The 24,776-nt window shown below is 42.1% G+C and overlaps 1 protein-coding gene across 3 annotated transcripts in view; it reads left to right on the top strand.

Moving 5' to 3' along the window:
• LOC116978521 (cytochrome P450 4V2) overlaps positions 1-24,154 on the top strand; it is a 35,209-nt gene extending 11,055 nt beyond the window's left edge. Inside the window, exons 4-11 of one of the 3 annotated variants that reach the window (XM_033029733.1) lie at positions 964-1,154; positions 5,152-5,221; positions 6,700-6,830; positions 8,666-8,853; positions 13,876-13,978; positions 14,718-14,852; positions 20,847-21,026; positions 23,559-24,154. In XM_033029733.1, the coding sequence (XP_032885624.1) occupies positions 964-1,154; positions 5,152-5,221; positions 6,700-6,830; positions 8,666-8,853; positions 13,876-13,978; positions 14,718-14,852; positions 20,847-21,026; positions 23,559-23,722 (1,162 nt within the window). In that variant the 3' untranslated portion in view covers positions 23,723-24,154. Of the gene's footprint in view, positions 1-963; positions 1,155-5,151; positions 5,222-6,699; positions 6,831-8,661; positions 8,854-13,875; positions 13,983-14,717; positions 14,853-20,846; positions 21,027-23,558 lie in introns of all 3 variants that reach the window. The other 2 variants (XM_033029724.1, XM_033029716.1) reach the window with 2 other exon arrangements.
• Positions 24,155-24,776: the final 622 nt, after the last annotated feature.

Here is a 24,776-nt window from a genome sequence, read left to right as displayed (position 1 = left end):
AGCACATCATTATTATGAAACCTGAAGATGATTTTCAACATTCTAAGCAGTCTACCTATCCCTCTCCCCATCTGTCTTCTTGAAGCTTTACAATTTATCTTTGTCAATGCCAAAAAGTGTTGGATTAAAGTAAATATTTAAAAACACAATAAACATAAAGCAGAAGATCCATTGAGCCTGTTTTGCCCTGCAGTAAGATCATATTTGAACTGGTCTTAACCTGAACACTACTTTCCCTCTCTCCACACATCCTTTGACTCCAATGCAGTTTGATTCTCCATGTTGAATATGTTAAATGACTTTGCTTCCACAGATCTCTGCGGTAAATAAATACAATAGTGGAATCATTCACCCAGCATTCACCCTTAACAGTTCCCTCAAAGCTGGACATTTCAAGATGATCACATCTCATCCTTCACTTCTACATCAACCCATTCATCCCAATAATCAATCTGGTTAACCTTCTTTGCGCCATCTCCAACACAAGTAAATATTTCCTTAAATGCAGAGGCCAAAAACTGTAAGACAAAATAGCAAAGATATTCTTTCAGATCAGTACTCTAGCTTCAGAATATACCTAACAGATTTATGGGACCCAAGGAACTGTAACGTTGGAGTCTTGAGTAAAGTTCAAAGTGATGCAGTAACGGTGTGGTTCAGGCAGCATCTGTGGAAGGAATGGATTGGCTATGCTTCAGTCTGAAAAACATGAAGAGGCATCCTGACCTGAAACATCATTTTCTGCGTCTTCCACAGATGCTGCCTAACCCGCTGAGTTACTCCAACACTTTGTATTTTTCTAATAGATTATTGATTGTCAATGTTAACTCTGTTTCTTCCACCAATATTGCCTAAGTTGCTGAGTATTTCTATATTAATTTTGCTGTTGGTATGATATTCTCTTTGCAGTTATTTTATGAAAGTGAATTTGTCTTTGCAACTTCCAAAATCTTTGTTTTCTAGTACAGGAAATAAATGGCGTGCTAGGAGAAAATTAATAACTCCAGCATTTCACTTCACAATTCTGACGGAATATCTTGAGGTTATGATTGAACAGACCGATATATTACTGGGAAAACTGGAGAAACAAGTGGGAAAGGGACCTTTTAACTGCTTCAATGATATCACACTCTGTGCTTTGGACATAATCTTCGGTAAGTTGGGCGGTGTTATTGAAATGAAACTCCAGGGAAGTGTAAGAATTTGCAACACAATAGTTTAGTTTTTAGTAATAATAATAATAACTTTATTTATAAAGCACTTTAAACAACCGCAGTTGCCACAAAGTGCTGTACATGAGAACTCATGGACAAAAAGTTATTACAAACCATTAAAAACCGTAAAACGAAGGACTAAAAAACAGTAAAAATTAAAAGACATTAAAAGCACTAAGAACAGGAGCAATGTCTCAGCCAGTGTCGAAAGCCAGAGAATAAAAATGAGTTTTTAGGGAGGATTTGAGTTTAGAGATACAGCGCGGAAAGAGGCCCTTCGGTCCACCGGGTCCGCGCCGACCAGCGATCTCAGCACATTAACATTATCCTATACCCGCTAGGGACAATTAAAAAAAAAACATTTATACCAAGCCAATTAACCTACAAACCTAGACGTCTTTGGAGTATAGGAGGAAACTGAAGATCTCGGAGAAAACCCACGCAGGTCACGGGGAGAACGTACAAACTCTGTACAGACAGCACCCGTAGTCAGGATCGAACCCGGGTCTCCGGCGCTGCAATCGCTGGAAGGCAGCAACTCTACCGCTGCGCCATCGTGACTGCTGCGCCACCGTAGGAGGATAATTGGCCTATTGTATCTGTATTACTGCTCTAACCCAATGTCAACCTATATAATCAACTGTTCCACCTCCAGTTTAAATTCCAATTTGGAATATTTTGGAGGACCAAGAAAACAAGAACTATAATCAAATGTATAAATACAATGTGTATTGAAAAATGGATTAATATTTAAGAAATAAATATCCACTCTTCATAGAATTAATTTTTGAGACAATTTTGAGTGACATATGTTTATAACTATATTACCAATTTCCCGTGTAAAAAAATCCCCAGCCTGTATACTTTCTCTAAAGGCCTTCCAATAAAGAATCAAACTAAATTCCTCCCTTTTTGAGGTCCATATAAAATTACAAGACACTAATTTTCGAACAATCTTGTATTTTTCTTAGGGCAATAGTATTTGGGGTTGGGTAGAATCATAGAGTGATTCTGCACGGAAACAGGTCCTTAACAGGAAACAGGTCATCTGGTAGAGATGAAGAAAGAGTTAATTTGATGAATATAAAGAAAATCGATTGAAACTTGAAGAAACATTAGTGAATGGATGAGTTGATAGTTTTTTTATACAGTTGGTAGTATGAGAGTAGAAAACGATGTGAAGATAAAACAGAGGTAAGTGTAAGAGTTTAATTTGTAACCATTTATCTCCACAGGCAATCATATCCCTGATTCCTGTCTGGAATAACATTGGTTCTTGAATGTTGATCACTGTCTAAAATTTGACGGTTATTAACTTTCTTTTAAATTCATCCAGTGAATTAGCCTCCATTGCCTTCCGTGGCAGAGAATTCCACAAATTCACATCTCCCTGGATGAAAAAGATTTTTCTCATCTCAGTCTTAAATGGCCTCCCCTTTATTCTAACACTGTGGCCCCTGGTTCTTGACTCCCCCAACATTGGGATAATTTTTCCTGCATTTAGCTTCCTTTTATAATTTCAGATGTTTCTATAAGATACGGCTCGCCTGCAGTCTGTCTGTTTTTACTTTTTTGTGTTGTTTTTTTTGTCTAGTTTAGTAAATTTTTTGGTTATTAGGTGGTGTTATGTGTGTGTGGGGGGGGGGGGGGGGGTGAAACAGGGCTTTCTGTCTCTCCCTTCGGGGGAATGCCACTTTTTTGTCGTATCCCCCTTCTCTTCCCCCGTCTGCGCTGAGGCCTAATGGCGGAGCTGGCGGCCTCCAACCTGCGACCGACCTCGAGGGTCCGGAGGTGGAGCCAGCCAGGACTCACCAACGCGAGGCTGGCCGTCTTCGAGCTGCGGCGACGTCCGGGCAGCGGCACGACTCGGCGCTCCGGTGAGGGCGGACGGCGCGGGGCTGAGACACTCCCGTGCAGGTGGCACGGCTACCGGCTGGAAGGCGCTCCCGTGTGAGCGGCCTGGGTCCCGGCTGGAAGGCGCTCCCGTGGGGGCAGCCCGGTGCGGGGCTGAGACGCTGCCGTGTGGGCGGCCCGGTGCGGGGCGGAGACGGTGCTCCGGCGGCTGAAGCGGCGTTCTGGCGGCGGCGACCTGGAGCTCCCGTTGCAACAGCTGCGTCCGCTGGACTGGAGGGCGGCAGCTTCGACCACCCCCGGGCCGCGGAGCTTGAACCGCGGGACTGATACCATCGCCCGGTGGGGTATCGCCTCGGCGCAGAGGGAGAAGAGGAGGGAAGAGACAGTAACTCTAAGACGTTTGCCTCCATCACAGTGAGGAGGTGTTTGGTGAACTCACTGTGGTGGATGTTAATTTGTGTTTATTGTGTTGTTATTATTACATGTATGGCTGCAGGCAACAGCATTTCGTTCAGACTGAAAGGTCTGAATGACAATAAAGGAAATCTAATCTAATCTAATCTAATCACCCCTCATCCTTCTAAATTCCAGTAAATGCAAGCCCAGTCTTTCCAATCTTTCCTCATATGACAGTCCCGTCATCCCGGGGATTAACCTCGTGAACCTACGCTGCACTGCCTCAGTAGCAAGGATGTCCTTCCTCAAATTATGAGACCAAAACTGCACACAATACTCCAGATGTGGTCTCACCAGGGCCCTGTACAACTGCAGAAGGACCTCTTTATTCCTATACTGAAATAATGATTGTATGCTCACAGCCATTCCTTGTAGTTTCTTCGTAATTCCTTGTATTCGGGCAGCACGGTGGCGCAGAATTAGAGTTGCTGCCTTACAGCGCCAGAGACCCAGGATCGATCCTGACTATGGGTGCTGTCTATACGGAGTTTGTGCGTCTTCCCTGTGACCACATTGGGTTTTCTCCAAGTGCTCCGTTCTCCTCCCATGTTCCAAGTTTTGTAGGTCAATTGGCTTCTGTAAATTGCCCCTGTTGTGAAATGTGAATCTGGGATAACGTTAAACTAGCGTACGAGTGATTGTTGGTCAGCGTACACTTGGTGGGCCGAAGGGCCTGTTTTCATGCAGAATCTCTATACTAAACCAAAAATATGCCATAAATCAAAGCTGCTCCTCATATATTCTGGCAGACAGTGATGTTGCTGAATGATTTGTGGATTTACTGCTAATATCACAGTGGCACAATAGTTAGCATTACTGTCGCAGAGATCCTGACGGCTGTTCAGTCCTGATCACCGTGTGGAGCTTACACATTCTCCCTGTGACCATGGGTTCCTTGCAGGTGCCTTGGTTTCCTCCCATGGGCCAAAGGTGTACCAGGATGGTGGGTTAATTTGCTGCTACAAATTACTCCTGGTGTGCCGGTGGGAGAAAAGTCAGTCAATTTTATTCGTCACATGCACCCGAAGTTGCAGTGAAATGAATTTGCCAGCAGCAATACACTTATAAAGAACGCACAATACACAATAAGATTTAACACAAACATCCACCACAGCATTCCTCACTGTAGTGGAAGGCAACAAAGTTCAGTCAGTCCTTTGTTCACCCGTGGTCGGGGCCATAAACCCTCCGTAGTCGCCGCTATGGTCGGCCCGATGTACAGGCCCTCTCGTCGGGATGATCATAACTCAGACGTCAGGACAGTCAAACACAGGTCCCGAATTGGCATTTTCTTACCGGAGACCGCGGCTTCAGGATGTTATAGAATCAGGGAGAGTTGATGGGGTTGCAAGAAGATAAAGTGGGATTAGTACAGATAGGTGCTTGGTAGACGGTATAAACATGGTGGGCAGTGGGATCTGCTTCTGCTCTTTATGATTATGGCTCTATGGTCAACTGATGTGTTCTCTTTGGTTTCCATGCAATTTATTCATGGCCGTTCCATATTACCCAGTATTTCTAACTTTTAAGCCAACTGGCTTTACAGAGTGATTAAGATGGAAAAACGTTGTCAAGAACAATTCAATTAGCTAAGTGGCCTGCTTACAATTAGTTTATATTGTTCTAGAAACTGCCATGGATAAGAAGATCTTTGCCCAGAGCAACAGTGACTCAGAATATATTCAGGCAGTTTACAAGTAAGTTACTGGAACTTTCTAAATGCTTTATTTTAACACTTTGCTGTTTAAAAAAAAAAAATTTAAACTTCTGAGGCAGGATCATAAGATTTTTACTGTTTTGAACAATAATCTATCAGAAGAATTGAATTAAGAAAGTTTAAAGGATTTCCCTATCACATTTCCTGGGACAACCTCTCCTCCACTTGCTGCAGGATTATGAAGTGGCCATCAGTTAAATGTGGGCTGCATTTAGTCAAGTCACTAACACAGTTCCTGGCAGAAGCATGTGGATCTAAGAACCACACTTTCAATTATAACCTAAGCCGTATTCAATATTTCTCAATATTTATGGATTTCATGTCCTGTTTCTCCCACAACCAGGCATGGAACTCACTATCAAAATATGGAGGGGACCGGGGGACAGGGGGGACACACAATTTGGCGGCCGCGCGCGCATGCGCACACTCATAAACACATGCGCGAGGCTTCAGAGGCCTGTGCTAAATGCAGCTCAACTCTGCCTGTCTCACCGGGTTAACCTACAGCCCTGACTGGACTGGCGGGATACCAGCGCTGCTTCTCCGCGCTGGCCATATTTCCCGCAAGCCCAGGCAGGTTAACCTGGTGGGACAGGCAGAATGAGCTGGGTTTAGCGCTGCTTCTCTGCGCTGGCTGTGGGCCTGGGGTACAGCTCCCATCTGACTCCCGACCTCTCTGGCCACCCGTGGGGTGGGCACTCGGGTGGGGACGGGACAGCGCCGGAAATCCTGGCTGCGGGTGAGGCCCAGGTCTGTGCCACGTCTCCCTCCTCCAATCACCGCGCTCTATCCTCAGCCCCACCCCCCCCCCCCCACTCCTCCCTCCTCCAATCATCGCGCTGAATCATCATGTCCCGCCCCCATTGCCTGCTGACCGACATCTCTCTCGTCCAATCGGCCCTCGATCAGCAATCCCACTCCCACTGTCTTGTGAAAATGGAGATTTTAAAATCTGGATGACAAAAATTTGAGGGGGGGGGGGATGTCCCCCATCTCTCAAAACATGGGGGGGACGTGTCCCCTCTGCCCCCCCCCCCCCCGGGTTTTCCGCCTCTGCCCACAACTGCACACATGCATAGAAGAAAGTCATGCAGGAAGCACACTGTGAACAAACTGTAATGACATTTGTTTTTGCGCTGTGAAGTTTAAATGTTTATAAATTTATATCTGGTTTTATGCTGTATTTTTTTATGTTCTCCTGGATGGAATGCTTTTATCAACCATCTCTAAAGTAGAATGTTTGGATTGCTGATGCGGTATAGGCGTTTTGTCAAAGGCGTGAAGCAGAAAATTCTGGATGTTTTAACAGATGACTCATGGGGGATTACAGAAGATATCTGAAAGAAGATGTATTGTGATGGATGGCTGATAAAATAAGTCTTTTCCACAGTTGTGAACAATTGTGCAGAGTGGAGGTTGAGTGTTGGATAATAAAAGTAAATGCTCCACTTTGTTTAGGATGAGTGACTTGGTACACCGCAGACAGAAAATGCCCTGGTTTTGGCCTGACCTTGTTTACAACATGTTTGGAGAGGGAAAGGAACATGAAAAAGCACTCAAGATCCTACACTCCTTCACAGAAAAGGTAGGTTTATAAATTTCTCAAAGCACTCACGAGATGAAATTGCAACTGAGAAAAAATCCATTGTTAAAACTGAAATATATTGCAGCTGAACCACTGAATATGTTCTACTTTAGGCAATGAATTTATACTTTCCAAATGCGATGCATCGCCTACATTTCTGCTGATTTAATTCCTGATTTGCATACTTAATTTTTTCATAAATTACCAATTTTGAAGGGAAGAACAAAGATATTAATAAGGAGACACAAGGAACTGCAGATGCTGGAATCTTGAACCAAACACAAAGTCCTGTAGGAACTCACCGGTTCAGACAGCATCTATGGAGGAAATGGGCAGGCAAAGTTTTGGTTTGGGACCCCTCTTCAGACTGATATTATTAAAGCGTTTTATAAGATGTATAAATAGTAAAATAGTCTTTAGGTATATTGAAAAAAGTGTTGATATTTAAGAATTAAATATCCACTCTTCTTAGAATAAATTTTTGATTCAATAGTGAATTGGATATTTATAACTCTATTGCCATTTTCCTGTGTAAATAAACCCGGCCTGTATATTTACTCTTAAGGCCTTCAACAAAGAATCAATCTAGATTCCACCCTTTTAAATGTCTATATAAAATTACAGCACTCATTTTCTAATTTTTTTTTCGTTTTCCTAGGGGAATGAGCTCAGTTTGTATTTTTGGGATGGGTATATTCATAGAATCATTCTGCATGGAATGATTGCCCAACTCATCAATGACAACCAAGATGCCCCAGCAAAGCTGGTCCCCTTTGCCAGTACACAATGAACTGCAGATGCTAGAACACAAAGTGCTGGAGTAACTAGACTAACAAGATATGCAGTCAGACCCACTGAGTTACTTGTGTCCTACCCATTAGCCTGGGTTTTGCCAATATTTCTCTAAATGTTTCCTACACATGTACCTGTCCTAATATTTTTTTAATGTTGTTATTGCATCTGCCTTAATTACTTCCTCTGACAGCTATTCCATATTTCCACTGCCCTCTGGATGAAAAACTTATCCCTCAGATTCAAATTAAATCTTTCCCCTTCACAGTAAACATATGCCCTCTTATTCTTGATTCCCCAACCCTGGCAAGAAGACTCTGCATTCACCCAGCTCTATTCCCCTCATGGATATTCCCCTCTATAAGATCATCATGCAGCCTCCTATGCTGCAAGGAGTAAAGCCCTGGCCTACCCAACCTCTCTCTGTTGCTTAGGCCCCTGGAGTCCAGACTGGTGCTAATGGGCTGTGTTTTTTAATATATCCCTTTTTTATTTTATTTATATATATATATATAAATAATATATAAACAATATATACAATATATTTCTATATTTTTTATTTCAACATTCTAACATCGGCGCTGTGTTGGTTTGGGTCATTTGGGGATCTGATGGCTGTTAGCTGTGGAAGTAGTAAGGTGAAGGTCTTGGGATTTGTCTGTTGTACAACAACCATAATACATTCCAATTTCTTCCAATGAAATTGGAATAGGGGCGGCGCTGAGACGCAGCGATAGAGTTGCTGCCTTGTGGCGCCAGCGACCAGCGACCAGCGATCCTGACTGGGTGCTGCCTGTACGGAGTTTGTATGTTCTCCCTATCACTGTGTCGGCTTTCTCTGGATGCTCTGGTTTCCTCCCACATTTTAAAAGCGTACAGATTTGTAGGCTAATCGGTTTTGATAAATTGTCCCTCGTGTGTAGGATATTGTTAGTGTATGGGTGATCGGTTGTCAGCGAGGATTCGGTGGGCCGAAAGACCTGTTTCCGCACTGTATCTCTAAAGTCTAAAGTCCAAAGAAATTAATTGTGAGTTATGTTTAGGTGATTGCTGAGAGGATTCATAAAATCGAGAATAATGAAGATGTCAAGCAATCCAGTTCTGAATCGGACTCCAATTCACGGAACAAGAAGTACAATACCTTTCTTGATGTGCTGCTGAATGCGACTTACGAAGATGGAAAAAATCTGAGTGAGGGGGACATTAATGAAGAAGTGAATACGTTCCTATTTGAGGTATATATGAAGATATAATAAGCAGCTAGCTGTTTTATGCCTTCAGTGTTTATGTGTTTGTGGACCAAATACTAACACTATGGCTGAGAATACCATCAACATTTACCATAGTTAGGTGATACTTTGTATAGTCTTAGTAATGTTAAAATTTAAAAAACACAACTTATTTTTGAGTATTTACCTGCAGATACTGTTATAATGCAATTTCCAGACTAACTATGGCACATCCATGTTGTCTGAATATACATTGAAAGCCTAATTACATCTCTTTATTTGTGAGACAAATATGTTAAATCACAGAAGTGGGGGCAGGGATGCTCAGATGGATACCTGGTAAGTTTAATGCAGCTTGGTTTTGCAGGTGTCTGCTTGTATTCATGTCATTCCAGATTAAGTGACATTCCATTACTGAAACCTGGTTAAGGAGGGGCAGGACTGGTAGCCCATTATTCCAGGGTACAGGAGGGGCAGGATGGCGAGGGAATAAAAGGAGGAGGGGGGTTGCATTGTAGGTTAAGGAGGATGTCACTGCAGTGGTCAGAAGTGACATTACGGACAGTTCGTCCAGTGAGGCTATATGGGTGGAGCTGGGGAACAAGAAAGGGATGATCACCTTGTTGGGGATGTACGACAGACCCCTGAATAGTCAACGAGAATTAGAAGAACAAATATGCCAGGAGATTGCAGACAGCTGCAGGTCAAATAAGGTTGTTGTACTAGGGGATTTTAACTTTCCCAATATTGACTGGGAAAAAAACATACTGTGAAGGGTTTAAATGTGGTGCAATTCGTCAAAAGCGTTCAGGAGAGTTTTCTCAACCAGTATGTAGAGGCTCTCACATGTGAGAGGGCAACACTGGATCTAGTATTGGGAAATTGGGAAGGGCAAGTTAATGAAGTGTTTGTGAAGGAATCTTTTGGGACTAGTTACCACAGTTCGATTCAATTTAAGATAGTTATGGATAGGAACATGTGTTAAAATGCTCAACTGGGATAAGGCCAACTTTCAAGAGATTCAAGATTCAAGAGAGTTTATTGTCATGTGTCCCAGATAGGACAATTAAGTTCTTGCTTTGCTTCAGCACAACAGAATATAGTAGACATAAATACAGAACAGATCAGTGTGACCATATACTATTGAATATATATATACACACATAAATAATCAGATAAAGTGCAATGGGATATTAATGTTCAGAGTTTTGTTTGAGTTGAATTTAATAGCCTGATGGCGGTGGGGAAGCAGCTATTCCTGAACCTGGATGTTGTAGATTTCAGGCTCCTGTACCTTCTACCTGAAGGCAGTGGGGAGATGAGTGAGTGGCCAGGATGGTGTGGATCCTTGATGATGCTGGCAGCCTTTTTGAGGCAGCGACTGCGATAGATCCCCTCGATGGTAGGGAGGTCAGAGCCGATGATGGACTGGGCAGTGTTTACGACTTTTTACAGTCTTTGCCGCTCCTGGGCGCTCAAGTTGCTGAACCAAGCCACGATGCAACCGGTTAGCATGCTCTCTACTGTGCACCTGTAGAAGTTAGAGAGAGTCCACCTTGACATATCGACTCTCCGTCATCTTCTCAGGAAGTAGAGGCGCTGATGTGCTTTCTTAATAATTGCATCAGTGTTCTCGGACCAGGAGAGTTCTTCAGAGATATGCACGCCTAGGAATTTGAAGCTCTTGACCTTCTCCACCATCGACCCGTTGATAGAAATGGGACTATCGGTCCCCATCCTACCCCTTCCAAAGTCCACAATGAATTCCTTGGTTTTGCTGGTGTTGAGAGCCAGGTTATTGTGCTGGCAGCATTTGGTCAAACGGTCGATCTCACTTCTATACTCTGACTCATCTCCATCAGTGATACGTCCCACAACAGTGGTGTCATCAGCGAACTTGATGATGGAGTTCGCACTATGACCGGCTACGAAGTCATGAGTATAGAGTGAGTACTTTGATGGTATGAGAGAAGGTCTCGCTCAAGTTGACTGGAGCAGGTTATTTGGGGGGAAAGGAACATCAGCCAAGTGGGATGTTTTTAAAAGTGCTGACAAAACCTCAGGATAAGTAATGCCCCGTTAGAGGGAAGGGCAAAGCAGGCAAATATATGGCAGCTTGGCTTACGAGGGAAATTGAGGCATTGGTCAAAAACAAGAAGGATGCATGGGACAGGTATAGGCAGCTGGGATCAAGTGCATTTTTGAAGGAGTTTCGGGAACTAAGGAGTAAACTGATAAAGGAATTCAGAAGGGCAAAACAGGGCCAGGAGATACCAGGGTCTGGCAGATACCATGAAGGACAATCCCAAAAGATGTTATAAACACATAAGGGGGAAAAGGGTCACGAGAGAGAGAGAGTGGGACCTCTCAGGAATCAAAGCGGTCACCTCTGTGTGGAGCCACAGGAGATGGGTCCTCAATTAGTATTTCTCCTCTGCATTTACCGAGGAGAAAGACAGTAGGACGGAGGAACTTGGGTCAGTCAATGGAAGTGTCTTGAGAGCAGTCAGTGTTACCATCAAAGAAGTACTGAAGGTACTATCATGTATGTATGGAGAAAAATCTCCAGGTCCTGATCAGATATATCCGAGGGCATTGTGGGAAAACAGAGAGGAAATTGCGGGAGCTTTGGTTGAAATTTACGAGTCGTCTTTAAGTACAGGTGAGTGCCGGAAGACTGGAGGGTGGCAAATGTGGTGCCTCTTTTCAAGAAGGGCTGCAGGGAAATCTGATAGATTTTCTTTAAGACTTGACCAATAAGGTCGATGAGGGCAGATGTTGTATACATGGATTTCAGTAAGGCATTCGACAAGATTCCTCATGGTAGGTTGCTCTGGAAGGTTAGATCACATGGGATCCAAGGAGAGATAGCTGAATTGTTAGCAAATTTGCTTCATGGAAGGAAGCAGAGGGTGATGGTGGAAGGTTGCTTCTCGGATTGGAGGCCTGTGACTAGTGGTGTGCCTCAGGGCTCGGTGCTGGGCTCGTTACTGTTTGTCATCTATATCAATGATTTGGATGAGAACATACAGGGCAAGATGAGCAAGTTTGCTGATGATACAAAAGTGGGTGGTTTTGCAGGTAGTGAAGATGGTTGCGAAAGATTGCAGCAGGATCAGGATCGATTGGCCATGTGGGCGGAATTTAATAGAGAAATGTGAGGTGGTGCATTTTGGGACATCTATCAAGGGCAGGACCTACACAGTGAATGGTCGGCCTTTGGGGAGTGTTGTGGAGCAGAGGGATCTAGGAGTATAGGTGCATGGTTCCTTGAAGGTCGAGTCGAAGGTAGATAAGGTGGTCAAAAAGGCTTTTGGCACATTGGCTTTCATCAGTCAGACTATTGAGTATAGAAGTTGGGAGGTCATGTTGTAGTTGTATAAGACGTTGGTGAGACCGCATTTAGAATATTGTGTTCAGTTCTGGGCACCATGTTATAGAAAATATATTGTCAAGCTTAAAAAGGTTTAGAGAAGATTTACAAGAATGTTGCCAGGACTAGAGGCATGAGTTATAGGGAGAGGTTGCATAGGCTGGGTTTATTCCTTGGAGTGCAGGAGGATGAGGGGTGGTTTTATAGAAGTGTACAAAATCATGAGAGGAATAGATCGGATTGATGCACAGAGTATGTTGCCCAGAGTAGGGGAATCGAGGAACAGATGACATATGTTCAAGATGAAGGGGAAAAGATTTAATAGGATTCTGAGATATAACTTTTTCACACAAAGGGTGGTGGGTATATGGAACAAGTTGCCAGAGGAGGTAGTTGAAGCTGGGACTATCCCAATGTTTAAGAAACCGTTAGACAGGTACATGGATAGGGCAGGTTTGGAGGGATATGGACCAAGCGCAGGCAGGTGGGACTAATGTAGCTGGGACATATTGGCCAGTGTGGGCAAGGCGGGCTGAAGGGCCTGTTTCCATACTGTGTCACTCTATGACTCCATGACTACAGTAATATTTAGAAAATCTTGAGAGAAGAGAAAGTGGCATGGCAGATAATGCTACTGCATTTCAGCTCCAGGGACTGAGGTTCGACTTTACATAATGTGCTGTTGCTGTAGAATGTGCATATTCTCACCGTTTGGATTTCTGCTCTTCCCACATCCCAACGATGTGTCTGTAGATTAATTATCCCAGCACCGAGCAAAAGCTAGATCGCATGCCTTAACGACCTTATCGATAGGCCAACCATCCTATTACCAACTAAGAATGGTCCTGAGTTAGCATCTACCTCATTAGAGACCGTCGGACTATCTTTAGTTGGACTTTACAGGACTTATCTTGCACTAAGCATTATTCCCTTTACCCTGTATCTGTACACTATGGACAGCATGATTGTAATCATGTATACTCTTTCTACTGACTGGATAACATGCAACAAAAAATGACAATAAACTAGACTAAAATTAGACTACGGTAAATTCCAATAGGTAAGTAACTTAAAACGTGTATAAACAAAGCCTTCAAGTATTTTTGTATTCAATGGAATTGTTTCTTGCTTTTCTATTGCCCACAATAATTTGCATGACACTGTTCCATGTTTTTATAATAAGTTTAAATTGATAATCTGTATTTAATATATGTTTACTGGAAGAATTACCCAGTATCTGAGTTAAATTTTTTTTTGCTAGTTTAGAAAATAAATTGAAAAGGAAAGTCCATTAAAGAATGGAATATTTTACTTAAAGGCTTATTGTTGTTTGTCTTCTTCTTTTTCTTGCGTATGGCATGCACAGCCAACATTTGTAAGACAACTTGTTCTGTTTGATCTTCTGTTTGTGCACGCCAGGTTAATTGCATTCGTCAAAACAGGGTGGACCATATGAAGGCTGCAATCTCCCACCTCAATTGTTGTTTGTCATTTTGAATAGATTATTTAATTTTCAAATTGATGTAATTATGCTGGCAACTGTTTGTTAGCTTGTTCAGAGGACTATGAAAATGCACCCACCCTTTAGAAGATGGATGAATTTGTCTAAAGCTGTATATCTTAAAAACAATCTACTTTTCTTGTACTTCCATCAGGGACATGATACAACAGCTGCTGCAATAAACTGGGCTCTTCATCTCTTGGGGTCCCATCCAGATGTCCTCAAAAAAGCTCAGGAAGAGCTGGATGATGTTTTTGGTAAGTTCCAACATTTACCTAAAAAATATTAAAAGTCGTAAGATCATAAGATAGGAGCAGAATTAGGCCACTCAGCCCATTGAGTCTGCTCTGCCATTTGATCTTGGCTGATCTATCTTTCCTTCTCAACCTTATTCTCCTGCCTTCTCCTCATAACCTTTGGCACCCTTACTAATCAAGAACCTATCACTGTACCTTTAAAAATACCCAATGACTTGGCCTCCACGCCATCTCTGGCAATGAATAGCACAGATTCACCACCACTACAGGAATTCCTTTTTATTGGTCCTTCATTGGTGTATCATAGTAACTTAAAACATCTGAAATATTTTAAGATATTAGGAAATACCGAGAAAGAGTCGAGATATATCAGGAAAAGTCTGTGAATTAATGTAGTCAATATGTTTTTGCAGATGATAGATGTTACTGCAGTAAAATTGTCTGAGATTATTACAATTAGGTTAATTGACAGCTGTTTATAATTATGGGTACTTATAAACAATGTACAGTGCCTTTCTGACCTATCCAAACTAACTTTTAAGAACATGGTACTTCTATCTACTCTTTCTGTCAGTGACGCTTGGTGTCCCCATTCCTTTCTTCCCCTGCAACAATTTCCACTCCTTCCATAGACATGACTACTACCCAGCTTGGCTAAATCATTGTGTAGAAATATGTATAAATATGTATATGCAATGGACTTGATAATTATTTTTGAATGTAATTGTGGTATTGCCAGGTAGTACTGATCGTCCTCCTACGATGGAAGATCTGAAGAAACTGCAGTATCTTCAGTGTGTTATTAAGGAATCTCTACGATTATTCCCCTCTGTTCCAATTTTTGGCCGCACTTTGCTGGAGGATTGCTATATTGGTATGTTGGCATGATCTCATTTTTCCCTTACACTTCTATTGTTTTGTGGAGTAACTTGAATTGTGTTACTTGATAAAATTTGGATTGGAGTATTGATATTAAAAATTAAATGGTTTCATGGAATTATGTAATTTGCAGCACAGAAACAGGGTACTTGGCTTAAATAGCCTGAGGGGTACCTTGTGCTATTCTTGAAAACCCTCCAAGTTGTAATTCTGTTTTGAGTTTTCTTTCTTAATGATATCAAACTTTGATCAAGTGCCATCAAATATTTGTGTACTTTGTGATCCAATTTCTAAAAGAATTGCAAATCGGTGAGAATGTAAGTTGCGTGGTGTCTGATTTTCTTCCACAGTTCTCAGTACAGGTCACCCCAGATTACTTCAGGGTTCTGTTCCTGACCCTTACAAGACCTGCTTAGTATAGTGCCCATTGCATTACTATACAGTGAGCCCACAAACAAATTACCTTTTGCTCCCTGTGAACCATTGCAATCACACGCCTAGCGATGCAGCTCCTATTCTTGTAACCACTTAATGTAATGGTACCATTACTACTTAATGTAATGGTGCCCTTTTATTGCATATTCGGCATTTACCCAGCCAAATACTGTCCTCTTTCTGCTAAAGTGGAGCAGAGTTTTAACTTGTACAAACAAGTCAGAAATGTGGCCATGAACTGAGTTCACACATGACAGTCGATGCCTGCAGTCCCACAGTAGCTGGCAAATACATCCCAAAGGCTCTATCTTGTGCATAGCCTGTACATAAGTTGAGCATTCCTAAGCTGGGTGGATTTTTTTATAAACTATGCAGCTGCTTCTTCTTATGGGCCTGTCCCACTTGGCGATTTTTCAGGCGACTGCTGGCGACTGTCAAGTTGCAGGCAGTCGCCTGAAAAACCGGGAACTGGAACAGCGACTGTCAGAGTGGAACACACAAACACTTTGCTTCCTTCACCAGCCCATGTGATTTTTTTAGACAGCGCTCCCCCTGCTTGCCCTGTCTAAAAAATCACACGGTGCAAAGCCAAGATGATACAGTCACACACCGCGATCAACAGGAAGGTTGGCGCTGTAAAAAGATGGCTAAAGCACAGTGTACGGTAAGTCCTTTAAAAGAAGGGGGGAGAGGGGGGGGGGGGGGAGAGGAGGGAGAAGGGGGTAGAAGGAGTGGAGACAACTTTTAAGAAGCCAGAGATACACGGCTCTGAAGCTCGGCGGACATTAACATTACCGGTCGGTTATACTTGGTTCTGAAAATTACTGCTTACCTTTTTTTCCCCCAATGAGCCAATGAAATTCACCGGTCAGCACCGGCTACAACCTACGAGAACCTCCGAGAACCTTCGACCTCCTGGCAACCCACTAGGACCTCCTGGCGACCCACCTATGGCTCGAGAATTCTCGCTACTCTCCATGGCGGCTTCATTCTAGTCGCCGCTAATCTTTCAACATGTTGAAAAATTCACGGCGACCATAATGAGGCCGTGACTAGTTCCCAGAATGCGGGAACTCCTCACGACCGTGAAGGCGACTCCCCGGCAACTACCCGCGAACATGTAGCGACCATGTGGTGACTGCATAATCTCCTGCTGCAGTCACCTAAAAAGTTGCCGAAGTGGGACAGGCCCATTAGGCAGCTCGTAGGGAATGAGGATGATTTGTGTGCTCTGAAATGGCTGATGAGATCGATGTGTGAACTGTGGACTCTACAAACTGATGGGGCAGTTGATTATTGATGGCTTGGCCAGTTCAGTAGTTTGTGGAGCGCTATGCTTCTACCACCTGCACACGACCTCTGGTGCTCACAATGTGTGGCTGAGAATTTCTCAATGCCACCTTGATTGTTATTTCTCCACTTTTAGAGGCCATGGACCAGAGATTCTCTGAGTCCCTGGGACACTGCGGAGAGAACCGGGTTCAAACTGACCTTGGGTGCTGCCTACATGGAGTTTTCATGTTTTTGCTGTGACTGTGTGGGTTTCCTCCGGGTGCTCCGGTTTCCTCCCAAATCCCAAAGATCCGCAACTTTCTAAGTTAATTAGCCCTCTGTAAATTGCCTCTACTGTGTAGGGAAAGTGAGATACCATAGAACTAGTGTGAATCAATGGTTGGCATGGACGTGACGGGTTGAAGGGCCTGTTTCTATCTCAAAATTAAATTAAACTAAATATCCAGACCTGATCATTGGATTACTTAATGCCACATTTTTGGGTACTACGTGATCAAGTTTTTTAATGAAAAAATGCACAGTATGAAATTCAGAGATCATGCAGGTTCCACAAAGTCTTGTGTTAGCTCTGAATATCGACCAGTATTAACCCCTACTCTTTTGATTTCTAGCCCTGAGCCTTGGCTTTTCTCCCAGCTCACTCTCCACAGCCTTGACTGAAGCCTTCAGACATCTGATTTTCTTTGTAAGCTCTCTCACAGCAATACCTGTTTAGCATCTTTGTGCCCAATGGATTTCCCAGCAGTGGATCCATGATCAAATTATCTGTTGGCCCCCTGCGAACAATCGCACTCACACACCTAGAACAGCACCATCCTCTTGATGTGTTTCAGCGATCGGTGTTCCTTTTTCTGTATACTCTGCACTTTACCCTCCCAAATACTGAACACCATCGATAGAGAGGAGCAGAGCTTTGCTTGTACGGCCAATATTTATTCTGTTGAGCAATGCAAATAAACATGTTTGTTGCATTTGATGTATCTCAATATTGGTATCTCTAGTTCAAGGCTTTTGGGTTCAAATTATATTTCCAAGATAATTTTACTTTACTCATGCGTAATATTTTATAATTCAAACAAGACTATATGAGACCATATGAGGAACACATAAACCTTGGCCACTTTCTGACTGCTCATCTTTTCATTGGGCAGTAGCTGGATATTTGTAACATTAGTTTCCATTCACTTTAGCAATTGGCATATGTTCTACTGTCATATTTAGTTGAATTAGAAATACTTGCCTGAAAAATATCTAGTCTTTTTAAATGAGGCAGTACTGACTAACGATGTCATATGTCTCTACTTTAATTTAGAAGCACAGCATGAAAACAGGCCTTCTGGCCCACTGAGTCCATGCTGACTAGTGATCACCCACTCACACTAGATACGATACAATACGATATGATACGATAATACTTTATTGTCAGAGCTAGTCTGAAATTTGTTTTGCATCACAGAAGCTCCATTTACAGCATCACAAAAAAGACAAGAGGGGCGAAAGAAGACACGCATCAAGCTATCAAGACAGGAGCCCAAAATACCCACATTCAACAAGACATTACAATAACAGAAGACCCCATTTATGGCCCGTCAGTGTACGTTTGATCTGGGATTAAACACCGTGTTTAGTTCAAGGATTGACTGGGGCACAAAAGAGCCCCTCATTCTAACCTTATTAAATTTTGGAACCCTATATCTCCGGTTTGATGGTAACAAATTGTACTCACTATTCAGAACGTGGTTGGTGTCAGAGGAAATGTTATTGGCCATCCTTAGTAGATATTTAAGGTAGGATGATAGATACAATTTTTGTAGTGGTTGACCTACAATCTTTGAGCAATTTTTGATTTGTGGAGCAGTTTTGATTTAGAAGTAGCAGACAAAGTAGCAGATCTATGTTAACTCATACTCTCATCCACTCCCTACACATCAGAGGCAATTTATAGAGGCCAATTAGCCTACTGCCCCACACGTCTTTAGGATGTGGGTGGAAACTGCGGCACTCGGAGGAAACCCATGGGGTCACTGGTAGAATGTGCAAACTCCATACAGACTCCACCCAAGGTCAGAATCGAACCCAAGTCTTTGGCGCTCTGAGGCAGCAGCTCTCCTAGATGTGTCACTGTGTCACCAGAATATACATAAATGGATGCTGTGTATATTCAGAATATATTCTGTCATATTCATTGTCAGAATATACATAGCTCTAATCACGTTACTTAACCAAAGACTCCAAGCCTGACAAAAAAATAATACCTAGAAACAATATCGCTAGTGCAATACAGGCTGTTAGTAAATGGGGAGTCCAATTTACACAGCACCTGAGCTTTTTCATTATATGATCAGAATGAACTGGGTTGTGACAACTTCTTGGAAACGTTAATGTTCCCATGGGCAGGTGAGCCCCACCAAACTACTGAAAGGGTTTCTCTGAGAGTTGCCAACATTTACGGAATAATTGGTGGAGAGCATGATATCAGCTAGAAGTTCGTGGCTAGAAAGTTTGAATTGAGTTGTGAGATGTATCAGTGTGCCTGGCCAATGAATGCTTGGAGGTTATTTACAGAGCCCCACAGCATAGAGGAGTACAGCACATGTACAGACCCTTGGGCCTGCAATGTTTGTGCCCAACATGATGCCAAGACCAGCATCTGCCTGCGCATAATCAATATCCTTCCATTCCCTGCACATCCATATGCCTATCCAAAAGTCGCTTAAAGGCCACCATCGTACTTGCCTCAACCACCACCCACATCAGTATATTCCATGCACTCACAACCCTCCATGTAAAAAGAGCTTGCCACGCACATCTCCTTAAACTTTACCCCTCTCACCTTAAAGCTATTCCCTCTTGTATTTGATTTTTCCATCTTGGGAAAAAGCTTGTGACTGTCTTCCCTATCTATGCCTCTCATCACTTTATATACTTCCATCGGGTCTCCTCGCAACGTCCGGATTTCCAGACCAACTCCCTGTAGCTAGTAACTCCTAATCCAGTCATCATTCTGGTAAACCTCATCTGCACCCTTTCCAAAACCTCCACATTCTTCCTGTAATGGAGAGACCAGAACTGCATGCGATACTCCAAATACGCCCTAACCTTATACTTAATTTCCTGACCAATGAAGGCAAGCATACCATATGCATTTTATACCATTCTATGTACTTGTGTTGCCACTTTCAGGGAATTATGGACTTGGACCCCAAGATCCCTCCGTACATCCCTCCTAGTTTATCAATACAGAACCATCAAAGAAAGGGATATCTATCTGGTCGCTTCTAGTATCCAGTTCTTGATTTGGATCATAGTCCAGTTGGATGGATGTCAAGTGACTTAGCTCCATTCCTAACTCTTTTCCCTTCTATTTTTGGCTGAGGAAATTGTTAAAATCCTTGAAGGAGTGTCCAGCCACAACTGATATTTGCAGCTTAGTGGTAAATACAGGAAACCCTTGCTATAACGAACCATAGGGGAGGGAATGGTGTCTATTATTACCAATTGTCCACTATAACTGAGTAAGGGATTACTGAGTAATAGAGTATCATTGTATAAGTAATGGAAACAAAGAACTGCAGATGCTGGTTAATACACAAAAGAACACAAAGTGCTGGAGTAACTCAGCAGCTCAGGCAGTGTCTCTGGAGAACATGGTTAGGTGACGTTTTGGGTCGAGACCCTTTTGGTCTGGAACTGGTAGTGGAATCCAGGTGAGTTGAGGTGAGGATCGGCAGGGGAAGCAGCCGAGGAAGCTGTGAGAACCGGTGGTAGGTCTCGCCAGGAAATGGCTGGGGTGGCAGTGCGGGCTGGGGGTGGCGTCAGCAGCCCGGTTTGGAAGTAGCCGAGGTGGCAGTGCAGGCCTTGAGTAGCATCGGCAACCTGGCCTGGCGGTGAAGGTCAGAAGATCCGTCCGCTACAACCGAGATCCATTATAATGAGGTCTGTAATACCGAGGATTTATTGTGTACACATCATGTGTATTCGGATTTAAGATCGGCCTTTGAAACATTTTATTCAAATTTTTCCAAAGTAAATGTATGAAGAAATCCAATAAATCTGATCACTGCCCGCGAATTAAACTTGCATTTTCACCTTTTACTAGCAAAATGTGTTTAACTGTTTTAAGGTAAATTTTTCACACCAAGTTAGACATTACCTAATTACACAAATACATAATGATTCTACGTCCCTGCATAATATTTTCATACGGTCAATTTGCGGAATTAAAACAATCATTTTGTAACATTCAACTTTTGTTTTTCAGGAGGGTTTAAGATACCCAAAGGAGTCAATGCAATGATAATTCCTTATGCACTGCACAGAGATCCGAGATATTTTCCTGACCCTGAGGAGTTTAGGCCTGAGCGATTTATGCCAGAGAATTCAGATAAAAAGAATGCATATGCATATATTCCATTTTCAGGTGGACCTCGAAACTGCATAGGTACGTGTACCTCAGATCCAACACATGTAACGTGCGTTGTGTAGAACTATTTATCCAGATTATAAAAGCAGCATTCTGGTGTAATGTTAATATTTTAAAAACAGTTGGATGGAAGGTTTACTTTGAACAGAGGTGTAACACTGAGCACAATGGCTCCAGTTCTTCAGAAGTGCAGATATGACTCAAGTCTTGGTCCAGACTAAAGATAGACACAAAATGCTGGAGTAGCTCAGCAGGTCAGGGAGCATGTCTGGAGAAAAGGAATAGGTGGTGTTTCGGGTGGAGACCCTTCCTTTTGCTTGGTCCAGACTAATTTGTATAAACCTTGACGTGGACATTTTTGTGAACCTGTGCAAGCAAGCAGTATAGTAGAATATCCTTTTTCTATTCATGAAAATATATTAATTGATGTCATCAAACTAGAAAGGGTGCAACAGAGATTTATGAGCATGTTACTGAGTCTGGAAGGTTTGAGTTATAAGGAGAAGTTGGATAGGTCAGGCCTTTTTTTCATGGAGCATGAGAGGCTGAGAGATGATCTTATAGAAGTTTATAAAATGATGAAAAGCATAGAAAAGTAGAATAGCCAAAGTCTTTTCCTCAGGATAGGGCAGTCTAAACTCGAGAGCAGAGGTTCAGGGGGAGAGAAGAAAGATTTGAAAGGAACCCAAGGGGCAACTTTTTCACACCGAGGGTGATGTGTATATGGAACAAGATGCCAGAGGAAGGGGTAGAAGCATGTACAATGCGCATTTAAAGGATTGGTTCATACATAGGAAAGATTTGGTGGGGGGGGGGGGGGGGGGGGGGTATCGGGCAGGCAGAGGCTATGGGACTAGTTTGTTTGGGCAACTTAGTCAGCATGCATGAGTTGAGCTGAAGGTCCTGTTTCCATGCTGTACAGCTCTATGACTTTGATGCATTGAAAGTGGTAACCTGCAGCAATTTTATTAATAACGATGACAATGGGTTTTATCAAAAAATTGCGCCTAGGAATTCAATTGGTTACTACTTTATTTCCCCATTATGGAAGTGAAAGTCATTTTTTTAATTACTGGTGTGAAAAAACATAACAATTTCTTGGCTGCTAGGAAATTAGAAAATAAGTGATGTTTTTCCTTTGGTGGCCAGAATGACCAAGAGTGTAAAATTAAATTCAGTGTTCATTGGCCCACAAGTCCCATTTCTCTACTCTCCCAAAACACTCTCTGCATTGCATTGCTCTGCATTACTTACAAAATTCTTAAGGGGTTGGACAGGCTAGATGCAGGAAGATTGCTCCCGATGTTGGGGAAGTCCAGGACAAGGGGTCACAGCTTAAGGATAAGGGGGAAATCCTTTAAAACCGAGATGAGAAGAACTTTTTTCACACAGAGAGTGGTGAATCTCTGGAACTCCCTGCCACAGAGGGTAGTCGAGGCCAGTTCATTGGCTATATTTAAGAGGGAGTTAGATGTGGCCCTTGTGGCTAAGGGGATCAGAGGGTATGGAGAGAAGGCAGGTACGGGATACTGAGTTGGATGATCAGCCATGATCATATTGAATGGCGGTGCAGGCTCGAAGGGCCGAATGGCCTACTCCTGCACCTAATTTCTATGTTTCTATGTTTCTATGTTTGTGATGCCTCTGAGATATGAGAAGATAGTCCATCTGAGTAATTTTCCACTGGGAGTTCCTTTCTAATTAAATCACTACCTTTCAGCACACGAGAACAGTGGAAGATCATCACAGCTTAAATGATAATAGTACAAATATTATTTTCCTGCTTATGTGATCTGCAGTGTTATAAGAAAGCTTAATATAAACTGTATTTATTGCCAATTTGCAGAGGCATATTAGCGAATAGATCTAGTTCTGCACATCCTTGTAATCTCCATTACAGGCAAAAGTTCAACAAAAGGTGCATTTCAGGGCCTCTTGAGTCTGGACTGTAAATACATAGGTAGTAAGTGGAATGAACAAGTCAAGCATTTTCTTTTCCTAATTGCTCCACATGATCTGCACATATTCTCAGCTCATTCCACCACACAATACCCATGACTGCAGCTGGCCCTTGAGCACTTGATCTCTCCTCTTCCACAACTCGTTTTTAACAGCAATCTGTCCAAAAATAATCAGCCATATCCCAGTCTGCTCCAAATACACTCAAATTTTCCTTTGATATTTTCCTTTGCTCTTCTTCTCTAGTACTTAGGAATCAAAATGTTGCTGCTTGTTGTCGAATAACTGTATGATTAATTCTCTTCCTATGTATGGATCCTCTTTCACCAAGTGTACAAGTGCTTGCCTTCTGCTGTGTAATCATAGAATGTGACCAGTCAATTCAATGCATCCATGCTGAATAAAATAAAACTATGTAGGATTTCCTCACATCTGAGCTCGTGATTTGTGGGCTTGGAGTACATCAGTGGTTTTATTGCATCCGTTTACAAAATGTCTTGAACAGCGTTGTTATACAGTATTAAAGGCACTAACATAGTGCAGTTGAGGCTATGTCTTGAAATAACCCAACTGACTTTTTACTCAATGTAGGACAAAAATTTGCACTGCTTGAAGAGAAAGTATTGTTATCGTCTATTCTTCGCCGATTCCAAGTAGAAGCAAAGCAAAGTTGCGACGATCTCCATCTTGTGGGAGAATTAATTCTGCGTCCCAGGGATGGTATCTGGATAGAACTTCACCACAGAACAAATTAAATATTGTCAGTAAATGCACACCTAGCTATAGCAATGCTGATTAAACTGCTGCAGGGAAATATGTGTCATTTTACTCTGACTAGTTTTATAAATTTAAAAAATTCTCTAGCGACTAAATATTTGTTTGCCTTGATTTTAAATTTTTTACCAGTACATTGCACTGATGAGCATTATAAAGTTAATAACACATTTACATTGTTGCAAAACCTGAGAGTTGGAAGTCACTGATGTGTAATTTCTATATGAATGCTTTCTGCAATCTTCATATTAAAGAATGACATTGTTATTAATATTTTAATATTTTAATGAACATTGGATTACAAATTGCAGAGCATAACCACTGCAGGGAAAACTAATCATGTCAGGAATTATATCAGGAGTTCAGTGATTTTTGTATATTCTTATTATAAATAAATGTTCCTTTTGAAATTGTTACGCTTCTTTTGTTTATTTGTCTTTCCTTCATCTAACTTGATTGATTGAAAAAAAAATTGCCGTTCATCTCTCATAAATCAGAACTGCACATATGGTAAATTATGATATTGCACACTTCAAATATAAGAATAAAAATCTCATTGAAGCCTCTTTTAAAAAAATTAAAGTAGAATGTTTCCATTGAGCTCAAAAGCTAGCAATAATGAGCCTGTCTCACTTTTTCCCCCCTGAAGTGAATGGAAGCTTGAGCAAAGTACATAATGGAATATCAATTTGGTTATGCCTGTCTTATGTCTATGCCCAGATTAATTTATACTCTCAGATGTGTCTAAAATGATTGATTTTAAGGAGAGTGTTTAATCTGCTGTAAAAGTGTGATAGGTAGTAAATAGAGAGAGGAAATCAAACAGTTTATACTGACAGGAACCAAAATCTGGATTTATAAACAGCTGACAAAAACAAAAGATTAAACGCAGGTGGAAGTAAATATGCACAAATATTCATCATTACAGTTCATGTGAAGCTGTAAAATTGCTTCAATCATTTTCCAGATTAGCAACCAATTAGTAGCAATGTTACAAAATTTTGAGATTTTAAAAATCAAGTCTGTAATTTATCT

This window comes from Amblyraja radiata, chromosome 1 (genome assembly GCF_010909765.2).
Source record: "Amblyraja radiata isolate CabotCenter1 chromosome 1, sAmbRad1.1.pri, whole genome shotgun sequence".
Classification (NCBI taxonomy): domain Eukaryota; kingdom Metazoa; phylum Chordata; class Chondrichthyes; order Rajiformes; family Rajidae; genus Amblyraja; species Amblyraja radiata.
The sequence above is the reverse complement of the archived record's forward strand: the minus strand, read 5'-3'. Positions and strand labels throughout refer to the sequence as shown.